This window comes from Oculina patagonica, chromosome 11 (assembly GCF_052425735.1).
Source record: "Oculina patagonica isolate OP01 chromosome 11, crgOcupat, whole genome shotgun sequence".
NCBI lineage: Eukaryota > Metazoa > Cnidaria > Anthozoa > Scleractinia > Oculinidae > Oculina > Oculina patagonica.
The window spans coordinates 7,091,155-7,116,080 of NC_135768.1; the positions used below are offsets into that span (position 1 = coordinate 7,091,155).

Sequence of the window (24,926 nt, forward strand, 5' to 3'; positions counted from 1 at the left end):
CTTGGTAAACAGCACCACTTGAAAGTACTTCTCAATAGCTTTCATTTGAATGGCCACACGCTAGGGTCATCCACGGTTTAAGATAGAACCACCTTGTACAGCATAATATCCAGTACCACATGAAAGTATTGCGTAGTAGCTTTTATTTAAATGGCCACACACTTGGGTTTCATCCACAGACTTGAAAGTTAGAACCACCTTGTACAGCATAATAAACAGCACCAAATGAAAGTAATGCCAGCAGATGGCAGCAGAGCACAAGAGACTGAGAAGTGAGAACCACCGGACGAACAGACTGCCAATAGCTCATTGAATGGTCACACACTAGGGTCATCCACAGACTTGAAAGAGAACCACCGTGTACAGCATAATAAACAGTACTGCTCAATAGCTTTCATTTGAATGGCCGTACACTGGGGTTTCATCCACAGACTTAAAAGTTAGAACCACCCTGTACCGCACAACAAACTGTACAAAATCTTTCGTTTTAATGGCCACACTTGAGGACCTCACCAACACGCGAGAATTTAAACCACCTACAATACACTGTTCGAATCTACCTAGCAATTGTTTTTTGTTTTCTTTTTTGATCAGTGTCGAGGTGAATAACAGGGTTTTAGGTGGAGGTGGTTAAAAAAAGCTGTACAGAAACAAACAAAAGTTCCTTGAAGGCGATATAATAAATTTGTTTTCCTTAGCACAGTATTTAATTTAGCAAGATCATCTCCCTTCCACATGTCTCAAATATTCACTCCTCAAAATACGACCATTTCAATTTCCTCCTAGCGAAAAAAAAAACTTTAAAATTACATTAGAGAGGTTAAGCATGACGTTTACGGCAAACGGCAAATAATGAAATTTCTGCCGTCTCTCTTCAGTTGTGGGCACTATTTGAAGAGTGAAATTATTTGTATTTGCAATGAATAATCTTTGTAACGGCTTGTGTCACGCCAGCCACCCGTAGACTGTTTTTCGTTTTGTCACGTACGTTTCATTTCCAGCTCGCGTTCTTATGGTCTCTCAAGCTTTCAAATCTGCCTGAAACGACTGCGTTTTTTAGCGTAAATGCTGGTTTCTATTTTGTTTATCCTTGTTACACCTTATTGTAACCTCGCAGTGTTTTGTGTTAGAGAATAAAATAAAATACCAGTTATTCATATTTTGATGTTTGTTTTGGTAATTGAATAACAGGACGGCCCCGTAGCAGTGAGATGCGTCGTTGCGTGACAAGGAATGAACCGTCGCAAGTGCAGCCAGTAACGCACCTTTGGTGGTAAGGCTTGCCTGCAAATCCAAACGCTTGTTATGGGATTATGCTTGCCAGTGATTTGATTGACAAAAGTGACGTCCTTTCTGTATGGCAGTTTACTTTCTAGAAATTTCCTAAGTCTTTTAGCAGTTTGTTTCTAGAATTTGAGTTTTTTTTAGTTATGTTGTGCACCCAGGCTTTGCCGAAAGGTCCTCACAGTGTACTAGAGGACCAGCAGAATTACAAACCGGCTTAACCCTTAATATTCTACACCCGGATTTCCGGGATTTGAAAGAATAGCCATTCAACTACTTATGACTCACGAGAAATAGGAAGCAGAGAAAAACGAAAAGGAAAGGAGCAAGGAAAAAAATCGGAACGGTTCAGCAAAAAAAAAAAAAATCGAATTTTGGCTTATGCGCTTCCGCCAAAGTAAAATATTGTACATTTTTACATGGAAATTCATCAAATTCATCATAATTATTAAAGGGTAAAAGGCTTATGAGCTGCTACACTACTGAAGTTTTTCCTGGCCGGTCTGAATTTTAACTCAGAACCCCTGAATTGTTGACGAGGCTGTTGTGGCGCCAAGCTGAGTGTCTCACTCTATCTCAATGAATAGTAAGGTTTGGAAACTCTATGTGTACCTCTACAAGGGGTTTTGCATAAATAAACGGTTTATATCCCGATGACAGGACTCCTACTTTTAATACTTCGATAGCTTTATTATCAAAAATTTTGGCTAGGCATTTTAGTTATTAAGGCAAGCGTGCTGTTCACATCAAATAGTTTAATCGAGCTCGAGACTAAGTACAAAATTTTCATTTCTAGCTACTTTCTTTCCCCTTGGGCGAGTTCGATTTTAGAGCTTGTTCTGATACGATTCCATAATTCTCAAGAACTATCTATTCTATTCTCAGAAAAGTTTTTATGATGGCTATCGAAAGTGATCACGTGCAATACCTGGCCAATCCTAACAAACGCAAACAGCGTCATTTCAACCAATCAGAACTTGAAGCACGATATATGTAACCCACGCGCCAAATTGTAAGCGCGAGAAAACGCGCGCGGAAGCCAAGTTGTTTGACTCCTGATTAGTTGAATAGACAGCGTATTTGTCCCGATTGGTTAGAAGATTACACACGACGGGTTTTTTCAGCAAATCACTAAGAGAAGAACAAACACAAGCTAAAAGCAAACGCACAGAATAACACCCGGCAGTCAATCAAAACAAAAACGTTCTAACACCTGAAAATCGTGTCTATGAGTCACTATGGCGCGTCCATTCACCTGGGCCTGGCCTAATTTCAGTTCTGTAACAGCAAGCAACTAGCAGGTATCATTGGACAAAATACAGCAGCAACTACTCATACAGCAAGCGTTCTCTAGTCAGGAGCGTATTTTTTCCTTTATGGTGAGCACGTCACTTTGAAATGGTCAGTGAATGACGCAACATCTGCGTCGTTCGAGGCAGGAATTTTCTTCACAGCCACTTTGATGGTGTCCCATTCATCGAGAATACCCGTGACATCTCTCGGAGTTTTCAAGTACACAGTAAAGAAAACCTCGCGATCTGGCATTACATTTTGTACCGTTTTCCTATAACGAGTTTGAATGGCACGCTTCGTAGAGTTGGTGGCGGTCTTTGTGACCAGTGATGAATTCACGAAGACGTCAAATATCTCGCCTTTTGCACCGTTGTAATCAAGAATGAAGGACAGTCGTAAGGTCGTTCCACACTCCAGCGTTTTGTAGTCCTGTCCTCTCTGCAAGCGAAGCAAGACGTTTTTCGCCTTGATGAAGTTGCGCGATATCCTCTGGAAGGACCGACCACCAGCTGTTCTTCCGGACAGCTTGAATTTGAAAGGTACCAAAGGAGGACGAAATGTTCCAACCAAACTGGGCGTGGCCAGATTGGCATTCAGGAGGACTTGCCCTGAGCCGTCCACAAGAGACAGACGGAGAGAGGGCAGATTCAAGCGTTTCTTTAATGGAATAACAAGGCTTACTGTTGCGTCTTGGCCTGAAATTGAAAGCGAAATAATGAGATTGCTGTTAACGCAGTGTATATGCATCAGAACGTTTTTGTAAGTTTGCTATCTTCTTGAGAAACACCTGATTGCTTAATTTGCTTTAATTTCTGAGTTTCAAAAGAAGACTAACTGCCTGACTAAGTTACTGATTGAGCTATCTGACTGACTGACTGACTGACTGACTGACTGACTGACTGACTGACTGACTGACTGACTGACTGACTGACTGACTGCTTGACTGACTGACTGACTGCCTGACTGACTGACTGACTGACTGACTGACTGACTGACTAACTGACTGACTGACTGACTGACTGGCTGGCTGGCTGGCTGACTGACTGACTGACTGACTGACTGACTGACTGGCTGGCTGGCTGGCTGACTGGCTGGCTGACTGACTGGCTAACTGGCTGACTAGATCTCCCATGGTCTGTCTTGTGGGGAAACGAAAGGAGGTAACTGCAGTTCATGTGGAAAAGTGAATTAATAGTTCTTTCTGACTTAATATCTATCAAACAGTTCCGTGTAGAAAATAACGCTCAAAAACTGTTCCTCACCTAATAAGGGGTAATCAATTGGATGTTCATACAATCGCCTTCCAAGCATTTTCCTTAGAAGGAAGAAGAAATCAAACTCCAAGTTGAATCTGCTGCTCGACTTGACCTTGAATGAGTGAGTTCCAACCTCAGCCGGGATAAACAGCTCCCACAGGCCCTGGGTGGGGTTCTTGATAATCCACACTCCTCCTTGGGCGAGGGCTTCTGTGCGAGGCTGAGGTAATCTGGCTGGATTGCGCAGCTCTACGAGATCTGCTTCAGATGAGGCGAAGTAGGTGACGATTAATGACTCGACCGTATCATCTACAGGAAGAGTATAGGTCTTGTCTCTCGCTGATGAGCGTCGTTTCAATCTACCACCAGCTTCACTTGACCTTCCTTCGAGTATAGTTGCTGTGCCGTCTAGAGCCATAGACACAACACCTCCCATTCTCTGTATCTCCCCAGAGGAGTTAAACTGCATTCCAAATCCCCCAGTACCGTCCAAAAGATTCACAAGAGCGTCATGGCTTTGGAAAGACCCGCAGCTACCAGATTCAGTGCTGTAGAAAAAGTTCACCGGGATGAAGTATTTCAGGGCCAAACCAAGTGCATTGTCTAGAGTGTATTTTGGCCTTTCTCCTTCTTTGGCACCGGCGTCGGTAAACACGAACATTGGCGAGCCTGGAATAGGGTCACCCTTCTCTATGGCGTCAATGATTCCGTTGAAAGTCAGTTCAGGACAGTCCTTGCCTCCCGCCGCTGTGAGAGTGTTCAGAGCTTCGACAAATGATGTTTCATTAGGACATCTGAAAGTGTTTCCCCAGGCTGCAAGAAAGGGAAAAAAGTCACCTATATCAGTGGCGGCTCTAGGGTAGCCATAACCTGCTAAGCTCCTTTCGTGACGATCTCAAAGAACGGACATGGAGGTCGTGTGACGATCTCAAAAGACGGCTAGGCATGGCTGAAACAACAAAAGGCTGTACATCTCTTTCTCTCTCTCTCTTTTTTTCTTCTTAACTGTACAGAAGCAGGGCCTTTCTTCGCTTGGCCCTCCCCTTCCCACCTTTTTCAACAGCGAAGTTACGGCCTTCCGAGCTAATTTATTCAGTTCGAAAATTTATGGTGACTCTGAACCCTATCTACAGAATTTTTTAAAAAATTTAAACTTTGTTTTGTCAGTTATTGGCATTTAAAGTTACTAACTTCAAGGTACTTCACGGTACTTACTTGGATCGCTGAATGGTGCCAAAATAAAATTCACAGGCGCGTCTCTTTGATGAGCGGCGATGGCCCGGGCAATTTCTTTAGCGGCTTCTATCTCGTCGCCCATACTACCAGTGGTATCTATCACGAAAATAAGCGACACGTCGCCATTGATTCCCAACAGAATATCGAAATCTGTATCATCCAGGATAGCACGAAGCTTTTTAAGCACGTTTTCGTGCTTGTTGGGTTTCTTTTTTCTACAGTGACGTGGTAGATCTGATTTCCGGCATCGGCCTTGCTCCGGTGGGCAGTGGCATTCGGGACGGATCTGTTTCGAAGAAGAGAAAGGAGAAAAAAATTAATATTTAAGACAAAGAACGGAGGAGGAAAGAAGCAAGAAGAAGAAGAAGAAGAAGAAGAAGAAGAAGAAGAAGAAGAAGAAGAAGAAGAAGAAGAATTTTATGAGGACGATACTTGACAGTGCAAAATTTTCTGATAACCTAACCCACCAACAAGCGAATAATTTTAAAGCAGTACTTCTAATTGTTCTGAACAGCTTAATGACATTACATATAACTCTTTTCAGACCCTTAAACCCAATGGCCTGATTGTACGAATTTCTTTTCATTAGTTTCTACCCTAAGCTGCAACATTGTTATATGAACGTCTTTCTAAATTAAACAAGAATCCGTGAAGAACTGATGGCAATTTGAATGAAATCCTTGATCACTTCTTTCGCCGCTTTCCTTTCCCTCTTTATATTTTTCTTTTGAGTTAAACTTCCTTCCTTCCTTTTAGAAATTCCGTTTCTCTTTCAATTCACTGAGCAAAAACAACAATAACAACAACAACAACAACAACAACAACAACAACAACAACAACAACAACAACAATAACAACAACGCGACGACAAAAACAACTCAGAAAGACCCAGAATATTCTCGCGATGTACTTTTGAATTCCCCCTCGAATGGAAGTTCTCGCCCCTCGCAAGCTCGCGTGTACTCGTGTGAATTCTGAGTGCATTCCACGCAGTTTTATACACGTTTACTAACAGAGCTGCTCTCTCTGATTAAATTTCTCACCAAATGGCCGATCATCTGTCGTGCTTTAGGTATTTCCCCATCTCTGACGGCTTTTTTGATGTAGCCTGCTAGCCGCTTTGAATTTGATCTTCCCCGTGTGGTCTTTGCTTCAGCCATTCCTGTGGAGAAAGAAAAGAACACATGTCCATGCTTGTAATGCTTGTACCGCAACTGCGTGTCAAGTTCAATGTATCAGAGAATAAAAATTCTCTCTATAGATTGTCATATTTTGGCAGGGGCTCCAATTATCCTAAGGAACATGCCCTCACTCTTTTTCCACCCCCCACCCCGGCCCACGGAGGGTTAGTCCAATTCAATACAGACTGAACAGCCTCAGATCATGACATATACACGCGCAAAACGTTCAATTGCATTTACAGCAGATCCCATTTTCCAAATTACCCATTTTCGTCCTGTCCAACTGTCGTTGTCCTTTAGAGCTCTGGAGCGCTGTCTTCCCCTTTTATACATAGCTTTGCGCTCGGTTTACACCCTCCTCCTACCCTCCGCCACTCGGGCGCTAGTTACACTTTTGATGGGGTGGGACGGGGGGAAGTTTTTTGCTTCTCGAAACCCTAGCCCAATTCAGACCAAGTGACAGAACTGACCCAAAAGCGCTGACTAATACATACAGGCTTACCACTGAAAGCTTCAAGAATGACTTCCGCTTTGCGTGACCATTTGCGAAGACGTGACTGGGAACAAATTACGTATTTTTGTTTCTACAAACCATAATCAATTCTAGTCCAAAACTCGGAAGATCGTGCAATATGTTTTCAGGCCTCAATGGCAAATATCTATACCCTGTTTTACCCGCTTAGCTCCACTTCGCCTAGGTTTACGGGTCATTTCCCTGCTCCCTGCCTCTGCAGATCTTCCATGATGAGCAATATCAAATTGCGTAACAAATTCTGTTCTCTATTTTTTTACTGAACTGAACCGTAAAAGCTTCTTACCTCTGATGATTTGCATCGAGGCTTCTAAGTATTTGTTATTTCGCGGCGCCGAAATCGCAGCACTGCTACTGCTGCTCCGATCAAGATTCGTCCCGAGATCTTCCGACTCGCCAACAAGGTATTCGGCGGTTGTTCGGTCCAGGATTTCAAAGAAATCTCCAGTGCCTTCGCAAACATCGAGTAAAAGCACTAGCGCAGCCAGCGCCACAATGCTTAGCAGTGCAACTTTCTTCATGGCTAGAAGAGAATTACTGCTCAAAACAGCTACTAGGATGAAGAATATTTCTTTCTGTTCTGTCGCGCGCTTTTATCGGTGATCTTCTGTAACCGGAAGTGGGACACTTTTGGCACGTTTCAACGGATGTGACATCATACTTTAATTGTGATAAAGATATATAATATGAGATAAAGTGTTCCCGACTTCCTCAAATTTCAGTTTGTAAAATCAAAAGGTCAGTGTGGGTTTTCGCCCACGTCCAGATGCTTCGGAAGGAATGATTTTTGAAAGACATAACTTTTGAACAACCTTAATTTTGTTGGCCCCACAACTCACAACTGCATTTGTTGTACATGTATTTTATTCAGTTTTTCAGTTCTGAGGAGGCATTCAGATTTTATTTAGATCTTCAAGTACGTGAAACAAGTCTCAGGAAAAACAAACACTCAATACAGGTCAATACAATCCAAGACAGCGGAAAGTCTGCGCGTATTTCCTGTTGTTTTCTTAACGCCAAACCTGAAAAGGAAAAATCTGCACTTCTGATTTCAAATTGAGAAACATTATGTTTCAAAATAAGCTTCAATGCAATCTGTTGATCACAAAATGGTGGTGCAATTTTATTTGAAATCTAGAAATAATTTCATCCAATCTTTCTACACAGATTTCAGCTTGACACTGGTCTGAATGACCCCCAGCTATCATAAAATCGGGACAGTCAACGCAGTTTATTAGATCCGACAGATATTTTTTAAAATCTGAAGGAACGAGGAATTTTGTGTATGCTCAGCGTTTTTTCTTCTAACTGATATTATTTTTAACTGATTCTTGACTAACTATTCATCACTTAGCGTAAAAGAGGATAAGCATTCTTAAATTAATTATAAAAACAAGCGCTTTGTGCCAGTCGATGTCGATGCGAAAAGACCTTTAATGGGGCTGCCTAAACCGGAAAAAATGAGTGAGGTTAAATTTGTTGGAGGGCGTAAAGTTTCCGTTCGAACATTGGAAGTGACCTATTAGATTTTAGACACAAAAGTTCAGTTGAATTGCTACTTCCTTTAGCATCACAGCTGCCCGGAGTCTAGATTTTTTGTCTTAGTTTCCGAGAAATAGCTGCATATACAGACGTCTTTGCTTCTCCGAGGGAAACAAAAGAAATAGAAAACGTCGGTTTATGAAGTCCTGAAGAAGTTTATGAAAACAAAAGGTCAGTGGTGGTCTTCGCCCACATGCTTTGGAAGGAAGGATTTTTGAAAGACAATAGCTGTAAATAAACTCTTTTTTTGATGGCTGCAACAAATCACCACTGCATCTGTTGCATTTTACTTTTCAGTTCGGTCGTAGTCTGCGTTGCAGACGAACTAAACCCTGTTTTTTACGGGGTTATGTTGTTGGGCGCGGGTGTCGAGGCATTTAGATTTATTTTTGAAGTAGGTAAAACAAGTATAGGGAAAAACAAATTAACACACAATTTGTGTCTCGAGACGGCGGAAGTCTGCTCGTATTTCCTGTTGTTTTCTGGTGCCAAAACCGAAAAGGAAAAATATACATTTTGCAAGCACTTTTGATTTCAATATTTCAATGTGGTACATAAATCTAGTAATAATTTCATCCAATCTTTTTATACACATTTCACCTTGACACTGGTTGAATTACGCCACTTATATCTAAAATCGGGATAATCAAATCGATTTTATTACTGAAATCAGACACAGATTTTATCGATGTAGATGCTAACACTGGGCGTGACCTATTAGATTTCAGACAAAAAAGTTCATTGAATTGGATTACTACTTCCTTTAGCATTACAGCTGTCCGGAGACTAGACTTTTTTTGTCTTAGTTTCCGAGAAATAGCCACATGCAGACATCATTGCTTCTCCACGGGAAACAAGGGAAACAGAAAACGTATGCGCGCATGCTACCAAGAAACGGCGCATTCTCGTCATAGCCAAGGGCATAGAATGTTCATCGGAAATTTTTTTGAGACGGATTCAGTTCATTCGTGTAGGTTTTAAAGAAAATAATCGCAATTAATACTTCTAGCCCGATTTTCTCCTAAAAACTCGGCCATCCATTTTGGCTATGTGTTCGTAATATTAGATTTTTATTGTTTAAATATTGCATATGATGGTTAATAGTTGAAAAAAAAGTAATAAGATAAAGATAAAAATTTCTGAACATTTTACTAACGAGTTAAATGTTCGGCAATGAATCCATATGGTGGCGTATTTCCAGACCACAAAGGACCACAAAGGGCCAAACTGTACATTTCAAGTCTCAAACCGACAGATTTTGATCAGATTTCAGATTTTTACTATTTCACACTATTTACAAAAATCGTACACAAGTACACACTATTTGCAGAAAATTCATTAATTAAAATAAGGAAAATATCACAAAATCGTCATTTACAGTGGCTCATGTACTACTTTCTTATGCCATCCTATTGGACTTGGAGTGATAATTAGGATCAATCCACATGGTGGCGGTTTTCCAAAAAGACCCAAACTGCATGTACATTTGATTTCCCAAACTGGCCAGTTTTGTTGAATCTAGAGTGAAAATAGGCTTTACTCTACGTGATGGTATTTCAACATACGGGTCCAAAGTTCGTCACTTTTAGTTGGTCATGTCGTACGTTCTTAATATATTTTTTTGGACCTGGAGTGAAAATTAGGATGAATCCACATGATGGCGGTTTTTCAATAAGAACCAAACTGTATATTTCAAGTCTAAAACTGGCCGGTTTTGCTGGATCTGGAGTGAAAATAAGCTTTAATCTACGTGGTGGTATTTCAACACATGGACCCAAAATCGTCCTATTCAGTGGCTCATGTAATACTTTCTTTATCCATTCTTTTGGAGTTGGAGTGAAAATTAGGATGAATCCACGTGATGGCGGTTATCCAAAAATTACAAAACTGTACATTTGAAGTCTCAAACTGGCCGGATTTGCTGGATCTGGAGTGAAAATAAGCTTAAATCTACGTGATGGTCTATCAACATACGGGTCCAAACTCGTCAATTTCAGTGTCTCATGTAGTACTTTCTTAATCCATTGTTTGGATTGGAGTGAAAATTGAGATAAATCCACGAAATGGCAGTTTTCCAAAAGGAAACAAACTTTGCATTTCAAGTCTCAAACTGGCCGGGTTTGCTGGATCTGGAGTGAAAATAAGCTTAAATCGACGTGATCGTATTTCAACATACGGGTCCAAAATCGTCACTTTCTGTAGTTCATGTAGTACTTTCTTAATCCATTCTTTTGGACTTGGAATGAAAATTGGGATGAATCCACGTGATGGCGGATTTCAAAAAAGACCCGAAACTGTACTGTGCATTTCAAGTCTCAAACTGGCCGGTTTTGCTGGATCTAGAGAGAAAATAACCTTAACTCTACGTGATGGTATTTCAACATACGGGTCCAAACTCGTCATTTTCAATGGCTCATGTAGTACTTTCTTAATCCAGTCTTTTCGACTTGGAATGAAAATTGGGATGATTCCATGTGATGGCGGATTTCGGAAAAGACCCAAACTGCGCATTTCAAGTCTCAAACTGGCCGGTTTTGCTGGATCTAGAGAGAAAATAACCTTAACTCTACGTGATGGTATTTCAACATACGGGTCCAAACTCGTCATTTTCAATGGCTCATGTAGTACTTTCTTAATCCAGTCTTTTCGACTTGGAATGAAAATTGGGATGATTCCATGTGATGGCGGATTTCGGAAAAGACCCAAACTGCGCATTTTAAGTCTCAAACAGACCGGTTTTGCTGGATCTAGAGAGAAAATAAGCTTAAATCTACGTGATGGTATTTCAACATTCGGGTCCAAAATCGTCACTTTCTGTACGTGTGGTTCATGTAGTACTTTCTTAATCCATTCTTTTGCACTTGGAATGAAAATTGGGATGAATCCATGTGATGGCGGATTTGAAGCAAGACCCAAACTGTGCATTTCAAGTCTCAAACAGACCGGTTTTGCTGGATCTAGAGAGAAAATAAGCTTTCTTAATCCATTCTTTTGGACTTGGAGTGAAAATTGGGATGAATCCATGTGATGGCGGATTTCAAAAAAGACCCAAACTGTGCATTTCAAGTCTCAAACTGGCCGGTTTTGCTGGATCTAGAGTGAAAATAAGCTTAAATCTACGTGATGGTATTTCAACATACGGGTCCAAATCGTCACTTTCTGTAGTTCATGTACAACTTTCTTAATCCATTCTTTTGGACTTGGAATGAAAATTGGGATGAATCCATGTGACGGCGTATTTCAACAAAGACCCAAACTGGGCATTTCAAGTCTCAAACTGGCCGGTTTTGCTGGATCTAGAGAGAAAATAAGCTTAAATCTACGTGATGGTATTGCAACATACGGGTCCAAACTCGTCATTTTCAATGGCTCATGTAGTTTTTTCTTAATCCAGTCTTTTGGACTTGGACTAAAAATTGGGATGAATCCATGTGATGGCGGCTTTTCAAAAAAGACCCAAACTGTGCATTTCAAGTCTCAAACAGGCCGGTTTTGCTGGATCTAGAGAGAAAATAAGCTTAAATCTACGTGATGGTATTTCAACATTCGGGTCCAAAATCGTCACTTTCTGTACATGTGGTTCATGTAGTACTTTCTTAATCCATTCTTTTGCACTTGGAATGAAAATTGAAATAAATCCATGTGACGGCGGATTTCAACAAAGACCCAAACTGTGCATTTCAAGTCTCAAACTGGCTGGTTTTGCTGGATCTAGAGTGAAAAGAAGCTTAAATCTACGTGATGGTATTGCAACATACGGGTCCAAACTCGTCATTTTCAATGGCTCATGTAGTTTTTTCTTAATCCAGTCTTTTGGACTTGGAGTAAAAATTGGGATGAATCCATGTGATGGCGGCTTTTCAAAAAAGACCCAAACTGTGCATTTCAAGTCTCAAACAGGCCGGTTTTGCTGGATCTAGAGAGAAAATAAGCTTAAATCTACCTGATGGTATTTCAACATACGGCTCCAAAATCGTCACTTTCTGTGGTTCATGTAGTACTTTCTTAATCCATTCTTTTGCACTTGGAATGAAAATTGGGATGAATCCATGTGATGGCGGATTTGAAACAAGACCCAAACTGTGCATTTCAAGTCTCAAACAGACCGGTTTTGCTGGATCTAGAGAGAAAATAAGCTTTCTTAATTCATTCTTTTGGACTTGGAATGAAAATTGGGATGAATCCATGTGATGGCGGATTTCAAAAAAGAACCAAACTGTGCATTTCAAGTCTCAAACTGGCCGGTATTTCTGGATCTAGAGAGGAAATAAGCTTAAATCTACGTGATGGTATTTCAAGATACGGGTCGAAAGTCGTCACTTTCTGTGATTCATGTAGTACTTTCTTAATCCAATCTTTTGCACTTGGAATTAAAATTGGGATGAATCCATGTGATGGCGGATTTGAAAAAAGACCCAAGCTGTGCATTTCAAGTCTCAAACTGGCCGGTTTTGCTGGATCTAGAGAGATAATAAGCTTAAATCTACGTGATGGTATTTCATCAAACGGGTCCAAAATCGTCACTTTCTGTGGTTCATGTAGTTCTTTCTTAATCCAGTCTTTTGGACTTGGAGTAAAAATTGGGATAAATCCATGTGATGGCGGATTAACTAAAAGACCCAAACTGTGCATTTCAAGTGTCAAACAGGCCGGTTTTGCTGGATCTAGAGAGAAAGTAAGCTTAAATGTACGTGATGGTATTTCAACATTCGGGTCCAAAATCGTCACTTTCTGTACATGTGGTTCTTGTAGTACTTTCTTAATCCATTCTTTTGGACTTGGAATGAAAATTGGGATGAATCCATGTGAGGGCAGATTTCACAAAAGACCCAAACTGTGCATTTCAAGTCTCAAACTGGCCGGTTTTGCTGGATCTAGAGTGAAAATAACCTTAAATCTACGTGATGGTATTCCAACATACGGGTCCAAATTCGTCAATTTCAATGGCTCATGTAGGACTTTCTTAATCCAGTCTTTTGGCCTTGGAGTAAAATTTGGGATGAATCCATGTGATGGCGGATATAAAAAATTACCCAAACTGTGCATTTGAAGTCTCAAACTGGCCGCCTTTACTGGATCTTGAGTGAAAATAAGCTTAAATCTACGTAATGGTATTTCAACATACGGGTCCAAAATCGTCACTTTCTGTGGTTCATGTAGTACTTTGTTAATCCATTCTTCTTGACTTGGAATAAAAATTGGGATGAATCCATGTGAGGGCGGATTTCAAAAAAGACCCAAACTGTGCATTTCAAGTCTCAAACTGGCCGGTTTTGCTGGATCTAGAGAGAAAATAAGCTTAAATCTAAGTGATGGTATTTCGACATACGGGTCCAAAATCGTCACTTTCTGTAGTTCATGTACTACTTTCTTAATAAATTCTTTTGGACTTGGAATGAAAATTGGGATGAATCCATGTGATGGCGGATTTGAAAAAAGACCCAAACTGTGCATTTCAAGTCTCAAACTGGCCGTTTTTGCTGGATCTAGAGTGAAAATGAGCTTAACTCTACGTGATGGTATTCCAACATACGGGTCCAAACTCGTCACTTTCTGAGATTTATGTAGTACTTTCTTAATCCATCCTTTTGGACTTGGAATGAAAATTGTGATGAATCCATGTGATAACGGATTTAAAAAAAAGACCCAATTTGTGCATTTCAAGTCTCAAACCGGCCGGCTTTGCTGGATCTAGGGAGAAAATAAGCTTAAATCTACGTGATGGTATTTCAACATACGGGTCCAAAATCGTCACTTTCTGAGGTTTATGTAGTACTTTCTTAATCCATTCTTTTGGACTTGGAATGAAAATTGTGATGAATCCATGTGATGGTGGATTTCAAAAAAGAACCAAACTGTGCATTTCAAGTCTCAAACTGGCCGGTTTTGCTGGATCTAGAGAGAAAAAAAGCTTAAATCTACGTGATGGTATTTCAACATACTGGTCCAAAATCGTCACTTTCTGTGGTTCATGTAGTACTTTCTTAATCCATTCTTTTGGACTTGCAATGAAAATTGAGATGAATCCATGTAAGGGCGGATTTCAAAAAAAGACCCAAACTGTGTATTTCAAGTCTCAAAGTGGCCGGTTTTGCTGGAACTGGAGAGAAAATAAGCTTAAATCTACGTGATGGTATTCCAACATGCGGGTCCAAAATCGTCACTTTCTGTATATAGTTCATGTACTACTTTCTTAATCCATTCCTTTGGACTTGGAATGAAAATTCGGATGAATCCAGGTAACGGCGGTTTTCAAAAAAGACCCAAACTGTGTATTTCAAGTCTCAAACTGGCCGATTTTGCTGGATCTAGAGTGAAAATAAGCTTAAATCTAAGAGATGGTAATCCAACATACGGGTCCAAACTCGTCATGTTCAATGGCTCATGTAGTACTTTCTTAATCCAGTCTTTTCGACTTGGAGTAACAAATTGGGATGAATCCATGTGATGGCGGATTTCAAAAAAGACACAAACTGTGCATTTCAAGTCTCAAACTGGCCGGCTTTGCTGGATCTACATAGAAAATAAGCTTAAATCTTCGTGATGGTATTTCAATATACGGGTCCAAAATCGTCACTTTCTGTGGTTCATGTAGTACTTTCTTAATCCATTCTTTTGGACTTGGAATGAAAATTGGGATGAATCCATGTGATGGCGATTTTCAAAAAAGACCCAAACTGTGCTTTTCAAGTCTCAAACTGGCCGGTTTTGCTGGATCTAGAGAGAAAATAAACTTAAATCTACGTGATGGTATTTCAACATACGGGTCCAAAATCGTCACTTTCTGTGGTTCATGTAGTACTTTCTTAATCCATTCTTTTGGACTTGGAATGAAAATTGGGATGAATCCATGTGACGGCGGATTTTAAAAAAGACCGAACCTGTGCATTTCAAGTCTCAAACAGGCCGGTTTTGCTGGATCTAGAGAGAAGATAAGCTTAAATCCACGTGATGGTATTTCAACATACGGGTTCAAAATCTTTACTTTCTGTGGTTCATGTAGTACTTTCTTAATCCATTCTTTTGGACTTGGAATGAAAATTGGGATGAATCCATGTGATGGCGGATTTCAAAAAAGACCCAAACTGTGCATTTCAAGTCTCAAACTGGCCGGTTTTGCTGGATGTAGAGAGAAAATAAGCTTAAATCTACGTGATGGTATTTCAACATACGGGTCCAAAATCTTCACTTTCTGTGGTACATGTAGCACTTTCTTAATCCATTCTTTTGGACTTGGAATGAAAATTGGGATGAATCCATGTGATGGTGGATTTCAGAAAAGACCCAAATTGTGCATTTTTAGTCTCAAACTGGCCGGTTTTGCTGGATCTAGAGTGAAAATAAGCTTAAATCTACGTGATGGTATTTCAACATACGGGTCCAAAATCGTCACTTTCAATGGCTCATGTAGTACTTTCTTAATCCAATCTTTTGGAATTGGAGTAAAAATAGGGATGAATCCATGTGATGGCGGATTAAAAGAAAGAACCAAACTGTGCATTTCAAGTCTCAAACACGCCGGTTTTGCTGGATCTAGAGAGAAAATAAGCTTAAATCTACGTGATGGTCTTTCAACACACTGGTCCAAAATCGTCACTTTCTGTGGTTCATGTAGTACTTTCTTAATCCATTCTTTGTGGACATGGAATGAAAATTGGGATGAATCCATGTGATGGCGGATTTCAGAAAAGACAAAAAAAAAACATTTCAAGTCTCAAACACGCCGGTTTGCTGGATCTAGAGAGAAAATAAGCGTAAATCTACGTGATGGTCTTTCAACACACTGGTCCAAAATCGCCACTTTCTGTGGTTCATGTAGTACTTTCTTAATCCATTCTTTTGAACTTGGAATGAAAATTGGGATGAATCCATGTGATGGCGGATTTCAAAAAAGACCCAAACTGTGCATTTCAAGTCTCAAACTGGCCGGTTTTGCTGGATCTAGAGAGAAAATAATCTTAAATCTACGTGATGGTATTTCAACATACGGGTCCAAAATCTTCACTTTCTGTGGTACATGTAGCACTTTCTTAATCTATTCTTTTGGACTTGGAATGAGAATTGGGATGAATCCATGTGATGGCGGATTTCAGAAAAGACCCAAATTGTGCATTTTTAGTCTCAAACTGGCCGGTTTTGCTGGATCTAGAGTGAAAATAAGCTTAAATCTACGTGATGGTATTCCAACATACTTGTCCAAACTCGTCATTTTCAATGGCTCATGTAGTACTTTCTTAATCCATTCTTTTGGACTTGGAATGAAAATTGGAATGAATCCATGTGATGGCGGATTTCAAGAAAGACCCAAACTGTGCATTTCAAGTCTCAAACACGCCGGTTTTGCTGGATCTAGAGAGAAAATAAGCTTAAATCTACGTGATGGTATTCCAACATACGGGTCCAAAATCGTCACTTTCTGTAGTTCATGTAGTACTTTCTTAATCCATTCTTTTGGACTTGGAATGAAAATTGGGATGAATCCATGTGATGGCGGATTTCAAAAAAGACCCAAACTGTGCATTTCAAGTCTCAAACTGGCCGGCTTTGGTGGATCAAGATTGAAAATAAGCTTAAATCTACGTGATGGTATTCCAACATACGGGTCCAAAATCGTCACTTTCTGTAGTTCATGTAGTACTTTCTTAATCCATTCTTTTGGACTTGGAATGAAAATTGGGATGAATCCATGTGATGGCGGATTTCAAAAAAGACCCAAACTGTGCATTTCAAGTCTCAAACTGGCCGGCTTTGCTGGATCAAGATTGAAAATAAGCTTAAATCTACGTGATGGTATTCCAACATACGGGTCCAAAATCGTCACTTTCTGTAGTTCATGTAGTACTTTCTTAATCCATTCTTTTGGACTTGGAATGAAAATTGGGATGAATCCATGTGATGGCGGATTTCAAAAAAGACCCAAACTGTGCATTTCAAGTCTCAAACTGGCCGGTTTTGCTGGATCTAGAGAGAAAATAATCTTAAATCTACGTGATGGTATTTCAAAATACGGGTCCAAAATCTTCACTTTCTGTGGTACATGTAGCACTTTCTTAATCTATTCTTTTGGACTTGGAATGAGAATTGGGATGAATCCATGTGATGGCGGATTTCAGAAAAGACCCAAATTGTGCATTTTTAGTCTCAAACTGGCCGGTTTTACTGGATCTAGAGTGAAGCTTAAATCTACGTGATGGTATTCCAACATACTTGTCCAAACTCGTCATTTTCAATGGCTCATGTAGTACTTTCTTAATCCATTCTTTTGGACTTGGAATGAAAATTGGAATGAATCCATGTGATGGCGGATTTCAAGAAAGACCCAAACTGTGCATTTCAAGTCTCAAACACGCCGGTTTTGCTGGATCTAGAGAGAAAATAAGCTTAAATCTACGTGATGGTATTCCAACATACGGGTCCAAAATCGTCACTTTCTGTAGTTCATGTAGTACTTTCTTAATCCATTCTTTTGGACTTGGAATGAAAATTGGGATGAATCCATGTGATGGCGGATTTCAAAAAAGACCCAAACTGTGCATTTCAAGTCTCAAACTGGCCGCCTTTGCTGGATCAAGATTGAAAATAAGCTTAAATCTACGTGATGGTATTCCAACATACGGGTCCAAAATCGTCACTTTCTGTAGTTCATGTAGTACTTTCTTAATCCATTCTTTTGGACTTGGAATGAAAATTGGGATGAATCCATGTGATGGCGGATTTCAAAAAAGACCCAAACTGTGCATTTCAAGTCTCAAACTGGCCGGCTTTGCTGGATCAAGATTGAAAATAAGCTTAAATCTACGTGATGGTATTCCAACATACGGGTCGAAAATCGTCACTTTCTGTAGTTCATGTAGTACTTTCTTAATCCATTCTTTTGGACTTGGAATGAAAATTGGGATGAATCCATGTGATGGCGGATTTCAAAAAAGACCCAAACTGTGCATTTTAAGTCTCAAACTGGCCGGTTTTGCTGGATCAAGATTGAAAATAAGCTTAAATCGACGTGATGGTATTCCAACATACGGGTCCAAAATCGTCACTTTCTGTAGTTCATGTAGTACTTTCTTAATCCATTCTTTTGGACTTGGAATGAAAATTGGGATGAATCCATGTGATGGCGGATTTCAAAAAAGACCCAAACTGTGCATTTCAAGTCTCAAACTGGCCGGTTTTGCTAGATCAAGATTGAAAATAAGCTTAAATCTACGTGATGGTATTCCAACATACGGGTCCAAAATCGTCACTTTCTGTAGTTCATGTAGTACTTTCTTAATCCATTCTTTTGGACTTGGAATGAAAAGTGGGATGAATCCATGTGATGGCGGATTTCAAAAAAGACCCAAACTGTGCATTTCAAGTCTTAAACTGGCCGGTTTTGCTGGATCTAGAGAGAAAATAGCCTTATATCTACGTGATGGTATTTCAATATACGGGTCCAAAATCGTCACTTTCTGTGGTTCATGTAGTACTTTCATAATCTATTCTTTTGGACTTGGAATGAAAATTGGGATGAATCCATGTGATGACGGATTTCAAAAAAGACCCAAACTGTGCATTTCAAGTCTCAAACACGCCGGTTTTGCTGGATCTAGAGAGAAAATAAGCTTAAATCTACGTGATGGTATTTGAATAGACGGGTCCAAAATCGTCATTTTAAATGGCTCAGGTATTACTTTCTTAATCTAGGCTTTTGGAGTTGAAGTAAAAATTGGGATGAATCCATGTGCTGGTGGATTTCAAAAAAGACCCAAACTGTGCATTTCAAGTCTCAAACTGGCCGGTTTTGCTGGATCTAGAGAGAAAATAACCTTAAATCTACGTGATGGTATTCCAACATACGGGTCCAAAATCGTCACTTTCTGTGGTTCATGTAGTACTTTCTTAATCCATTCGTTTGGACTTGGAATGAAAATTGGGATGAATCCATGTGATGGCGGATTTCAAAAAAGACCCAAACTGTGCATTTCAAGTCTCCAACTGGCCGGCTTTGCTGGATCAAGATTGAAAATAAGCTTAAATCTACGTGATGGTATTCCAACATACGGGTCGAAAATCGTCACTTTCTGTAGTTCATGTAGTACTTTCTTAATCCATTCTTTTGGACTTGGAATGAAAATTGGGATGAATCCATGTGATGGCGGATTTCAAAAAAGACCCAAACTGTGCATTTTAAGTCTCAAACTGGCCGGTTTTGCTGGATCAAGATTGAAAATAAGCTTAAATCGACGTGATGGTATTCCAACATACGGGTCCAAAATCGTCACTTTCTGTAGTTCATGTAGTACTTTCTTAATCCATTCTTTTGGACTTGGAATGAAAATTGGGATGAATCCATGTGATGGCGGATTTCAAAAAAGACCCAAACTGTGCATTTCAAGTCTCAAACTGGCCGGTTTTGCTAGATCAAGATTGAAAATAAGCTTAAATCTACGTGATGGTATTCCAACATACGGGTCCAAAATCGTCACTTTCTGTATTTCATGTAGTACTTTCTTAATCCATTCTTTTGGACTTGGAATGAAAAGTGGGATGAATCCATGTGATGGCGGATTTCAAAAAAGACCCAAACTGTGCATTTCAAGTCTTAAACTGGCCGGTTTTGCTGGATCTAGAGAGACAATAGCCTTATATCTACGTGATGGTATTTCAATATACGGGTCCAAAATCGTCACTTTCTGTGGTTCATGTAGTACTTTCATAATCTATTCTTTTGGACTTGGAATGAAAATTGGGATGAATCCATGTGATGACGGATTTCAAAAAAGACCCAAACTGTGCATTTCAAGTCTCAAACACGCCGGTTTTGCTGGATCTAGAGAGAAAATAAGCTTAAATCTACGTGATGGTATTTGAATAGACGGGTCCAAAATCGTCATTTTAAATGGCTCAGGTATTACTTTCTTAATCTAGGCTTTTGGAGTTGAAGTAAAAATTGGGATGAATCCATGTGCTGGTGGATTTCAAAAAAGACCCAAACTGTGCATTTCAAGTCTCAAACTGGCCGGTTTTGCTGGATCTAGAGAGAAAATAACCTTAAATCTACGTGATGGTATTTCAACATACGGATCCAAAATCGTCACTTTCTGTGGTTCATGTAGTACTTTCTTAATCCATTCGTTTGGACTGTTAATGAAAATTGGGATGAATCCATGTGATGGCGGATTTCAAAAAAGACCCAAACTGTGCATTTCAAGTCTTAAAATGGCCGGTTTTGCTGGATCTAGAGAGAAAATAAGCTTAAATCTACGTGATGGTATTCCAACATACGGGTCCAAAATCGTCACTTTCTGTAGTTCATGTAGTACTTTCTTAATCCATTCTTTTGGACTTGGAATGAAAATTGGGATGAATCCATGTGATGGCGGATTTCAAAAAAGACCCAAACTGTGCATTTTAAGTCTCAAACTGGCCGGTTTTGCTGGATCAAGATTGAAAATAAGCTTAAATCTACGTGATGGTATTCCAACATACGGGTCCAAAATCGTCACTTTCTGTATTTCATGTAGTACTTTCTTAATCCATTCTTTTGGACTTGGAATGAAAAGTGGGATGAATCCATGTGATGGCGGATTTCAAAAAAGACCCAAACTGTGCATTTCAAGTCTCAAACTGGCCGGTTTTGCTAGATCAAGATTGAAAATAAGCTTAAATCTACGTGATGGTATTCCAACATACGGGTCCAAAATCGTCACTTTCTGTATTTCATGTAGTACTTTCTTAATCCATTCTTTTGGACTTGGAATGAAAAGTGGGATGAATCCATGTGATGGCGGATTTCAAAAAAGACCCAAACTGTGCATTTCAAGTCTTAAACTGGCCGGTTTTGCTGGATCTAGAGAGAAAATAGCCTTAAATCTACGTGATGGTATTTCAATATACGGGTCCAAAATCGTCACTTTCTGTGGTTCATGTAGTACTTTCATAATCTGTTCTTTTGGACTTGGAATGAAAATTGGGATGAATCCATGTGATGACGGATTTCAAAAAAGACCCAAACTGTGCATTTCAAGTCTCAAACACGCCGGTTTTGCTGGATCTAGAGAGAAAATAAGCTTAAATCTACGTGATGGTATTTGAATAGCCGGGTCCAAAATCGTCATTTTAAATGGCTCAGGTATTACTTTCTTAATCTACGCTTTTGGAGTTGAAGTAAAAATTGGGATGAATCCATGTGCTGGTGGATTTCAAAAAAGACCCAAACTGTGCATTTCAAGTCTCAAACTGGCCGGTTTTGCTGGATCTAGAGAGAAAATAACCTTAAATCTACGTGATGGTATTTCAACATACGGATCCAAAATCGTCACTTTCTGTGGTTCATGTAGTACTTTCTTAATCCATTCGTTTGGACTGTTAATGAAAATTGGGATGAATCCATGTGATGGCGGATTTCAAAAATGACCCAAACTGTGCATTTCAAGTCTCAAACTGGCCGGCTTTGCTAAATCTAGATAGATAATAAAATTAAATCTACGTGATGGTATTTCAACATACGGGTTCAAAATCTTCACTTTCTGTGGTTCATGTAGTACTTTCTTAATCCATTCTTTTGGACTTGGAATGAAAATTGGGATGAATCCATGTGATGGCGGATTTCAAAAAAAACACCCAAACTGAGCATTTCAAGTCTCAATCTGGCCGTTTTGTTGGATCTAGAGTGAAAATAAGCTTAAATCTACGTGATGGTATTCCAACATACGTGTCCAAACTCGTCATTTTCAATGCCTCATGTAGTACTTTCTTAATCCAGTCTTTTGGCCTTAAAGTAAAAATTGGGATGAATCCATGTGCTGGTGGAGTTCAAAAAAGACCCAAACTGTGCATTTCAAGTCTCAAACTGGCCGGCTTTGCTGGATCTAGAGAGAAAATAAGCTTAAATCTACGTAATGGTATTTCAACATACGGGTCTAAAATCGTCACTTTCTGTGGTTCATGTAGTACTTTCTTCATCCATTCTTTTGGACTTGGAATGAAAATTGTAATGAATCCATGTGATGGCGGATTTCAAAAAAAGACACAAACTGTGCATTTCAAGTCTCAAACTGGCCGGCTTTGCTAAATCTAGATAGAAAATAAGCTTAAATTTAAGTGATGGTATTTCAACATACGGCTCCAAAATCGTCACTTTCTGTAGTTTATGTAGTACTTTCTTAATCCATTGTTTTTGACTTGGAATGAAAATTGGGATGAATCCATGTGATGGCGGATTTCAAAAAAGACCTAAACTGTGCATTTCAAGTCTCAAACTGGCCGGGTATGCTGGATCTAGAGAGAAAATAAGCCTAAATCTACGTGATGGTAGTCCAACATACTGGTCCAAAGTCGTCTTTTTCAATGGCTCATGTATTACTTTCTTAATCCAGTCTTTTGGACTTGGAGTAAAAATTGGGACGAATCCATGTGCTGGTGGATTTCAGAAAAACCCAAACTGTGCATTTCAAGTCTCAAACTGGCCGGCTTTGCTGGATCTAGAGAGAAAATAAGCTTAAATCTACGTGATGGCATTTCAACATACGGGTCCAAAATCGTCACTTTCAGTGGTTCATGTAGTACTTTCTTAATCCATTCGTTTGGACTTGAAATGAAAATTGGGATGAATCCATGTGATGGCGGATTTCAAAAAAGACCCAAACTGTGCATTTCAAGTCCCAAACTTGCCGGTTTCGCTGGATCTAGAGAGAAAATAATCTTAGATCTACGTGATCGTATTTCTACATACGGATCCAAAATCGTCACTTTCTGTGGTTCATGTAATACTTTCTTAATCCATTCTTTTGGACTTGGAATGAAAATTGGGATGAATCCATGTGACGGCGGATTTCAAAAAAGACCCAAACTGTGCATTTTCAGTCTCAATCTGGCCGTTTTGCTGGATCTAGAGTGAAAATAAGTTTAAATCTACGTGATGGTATTCCAACATACGTGTCCAAACTCGTCATTTTCAATGGCTCATGTAGTACTTTCTTAATCCAGTCTTTTGGCCTTGGAGTAAAAATTGGGATGAATCCATGTGCTTGTGGAGTTCAAAAAAGACACAAACTGTGCATTTCAAGTCTCAAACTGGCCGGCTTTGCTGGATCTAGAGAGAAAATAAGCTTAAATCTACGTAATGGTATTTCAACATACGGCTCCAAAATCGTCTCTTTCTGTAGTTCATGTAGTACTTTCTTAATCCATTGTTTTGGACTTGGAATGAAAATTGGGATGAATCCATGTGATGGCGGATTTCAAAAAAAGACCCAAACTGTGCATTTCAAGTCTCAAACTTGCCGGGTTTACTGGAACTAGAGAGAAAATAAGCTTAAATCTACGTGATGGTATTTCAACATACTTGTCCAAAATCGTCACTTTCTGCAGTTCATGTAGTACTTACTTAATCCATTCTTTTGGACTTGGAATGAAAATTGGGATGAATCCATGTGATGCCGGTTTTCAAAAAAGCCCAAACTGTGCATTTCAAGTCTCAAACTGGCCGGTTTTGCTGGACCTAGAGAGAAAATAAGCTTAAATCTACGTGATTTTATTTCAACATACTGGTCCAAAATCGTCACTTTCTGTGGTTCATGTAGTACTTTCTTAATCCATTCTTTTGGACTTGGAATGAAAAGTGAGATGAATCCATGTAATGGCGGATTTCAAAAAAGACCCAAACTGTGCTTTTCAAGTCTCAAACAGGCCGGTTTTTCTGGATCTAGAGAGAAAATAACCTTAAATCTACGTGATGGTATTTCAACATACGGGTCCAAAATCGTCACTTTCTGTGGTTCATGTAGTACTTTCTTAATCCATTCTTTTGGACTTGGAATGAAAATTGGGATGAATCCATGTGATGGCGGATTTCAAAAAAGACCCAAACTGTGCATTTCAAGTCTCAATCTGGCCGGTTTTGCTGGATCTAGAGAGAAAATAAGCTTAAATCTACGTGATGGTATTTCAATAAACTGGTCCAAAATCGTCACCTTCTGTGGTTCATGTAGTACTTTCTTAATCCATTCTTTTGGACTTGGAATGAAAATTGGGATGAATCCATGTGATGGCGGATTTCAAAAAAGACCCAAACTGTGCATTTCAAGTCTCAAACAGGCCGGTTTTGCTGGATCTAGAGTGAAAATAAGCTTATATCTACGTGATGGTATTCCAACATACGGGTCCAAACTCGTAATTTTCAATGGCTCATGTAGTTCTTTCTTAATCCAGTCTATAGAACTTGGAATGAAAATTGGGATGAATCCATGTGATGGCGGATTTCAAAAAAGACCCAAACTGTGCATTTCAAGTCTCAAACAGGCCGGTTTTGCTGGATCTAGAGAGAAAATAAGCTTAAAATTACGTGATGGTACTTCAACATACGGGTCCAAAGTCGTCACCTTCTGTGGTTCATGTAGTACTTTCTTAATCCATTCTTTTGGACTTGGAATGAAAATTGGGATGAATCCATGTGATGGCGGATTTCAAAAAAGACCCAAACTGTGCATTTCAAGTCTCAATCTGGCCGGTTTTGCTGGATCTAGAGAGAAAATAAGCTTAAATCTACGTGATGGTATTTCAATAAACTGGTCCAAAATCGTCACCTTCTGTGGTTCATGTAGTACTTTCTTAATTCAT

At 39.6% G+C, this 24,926-nt stretch overlaps 1 protein-coding gene across 1 annotated transcript; it reads right to left on the bottom strand.

Annotated features, from left to right (window-relative positions):
* Positions 1 to 1,808: 1,808 nt before the first annotated feature.
* Positions 1,809 to 7,386, bottom strand: LOC144630031 (von Willebrand factor A domain-containing protein 7-like). The gene is made up of 5 exons (XM_078488309.1): positions 7,069 to 7,386; positions 6,113 to 6,231; positions 5,049 to 5,355; positions 3,840 to 4,646; positions 1,809 to 3,272 (listed from the first exon to the last, which is right to left on the bottom strand). The coding sequence occupies exons 1-5, from the start codon at positions 7,301 to 7,303 to the stop codon at positions 2,659 to 2,661; spliced, it is 2,082 nt and encodes a 693-aa protein (XP_078344435.1). The 5' UTR covers positions 7,304 to 7,386; the 3' UTR covers positions 1,809 to 2,658.
* Positions 7,387 to 24,926: the final 17,540 nt, after the last annotated feature.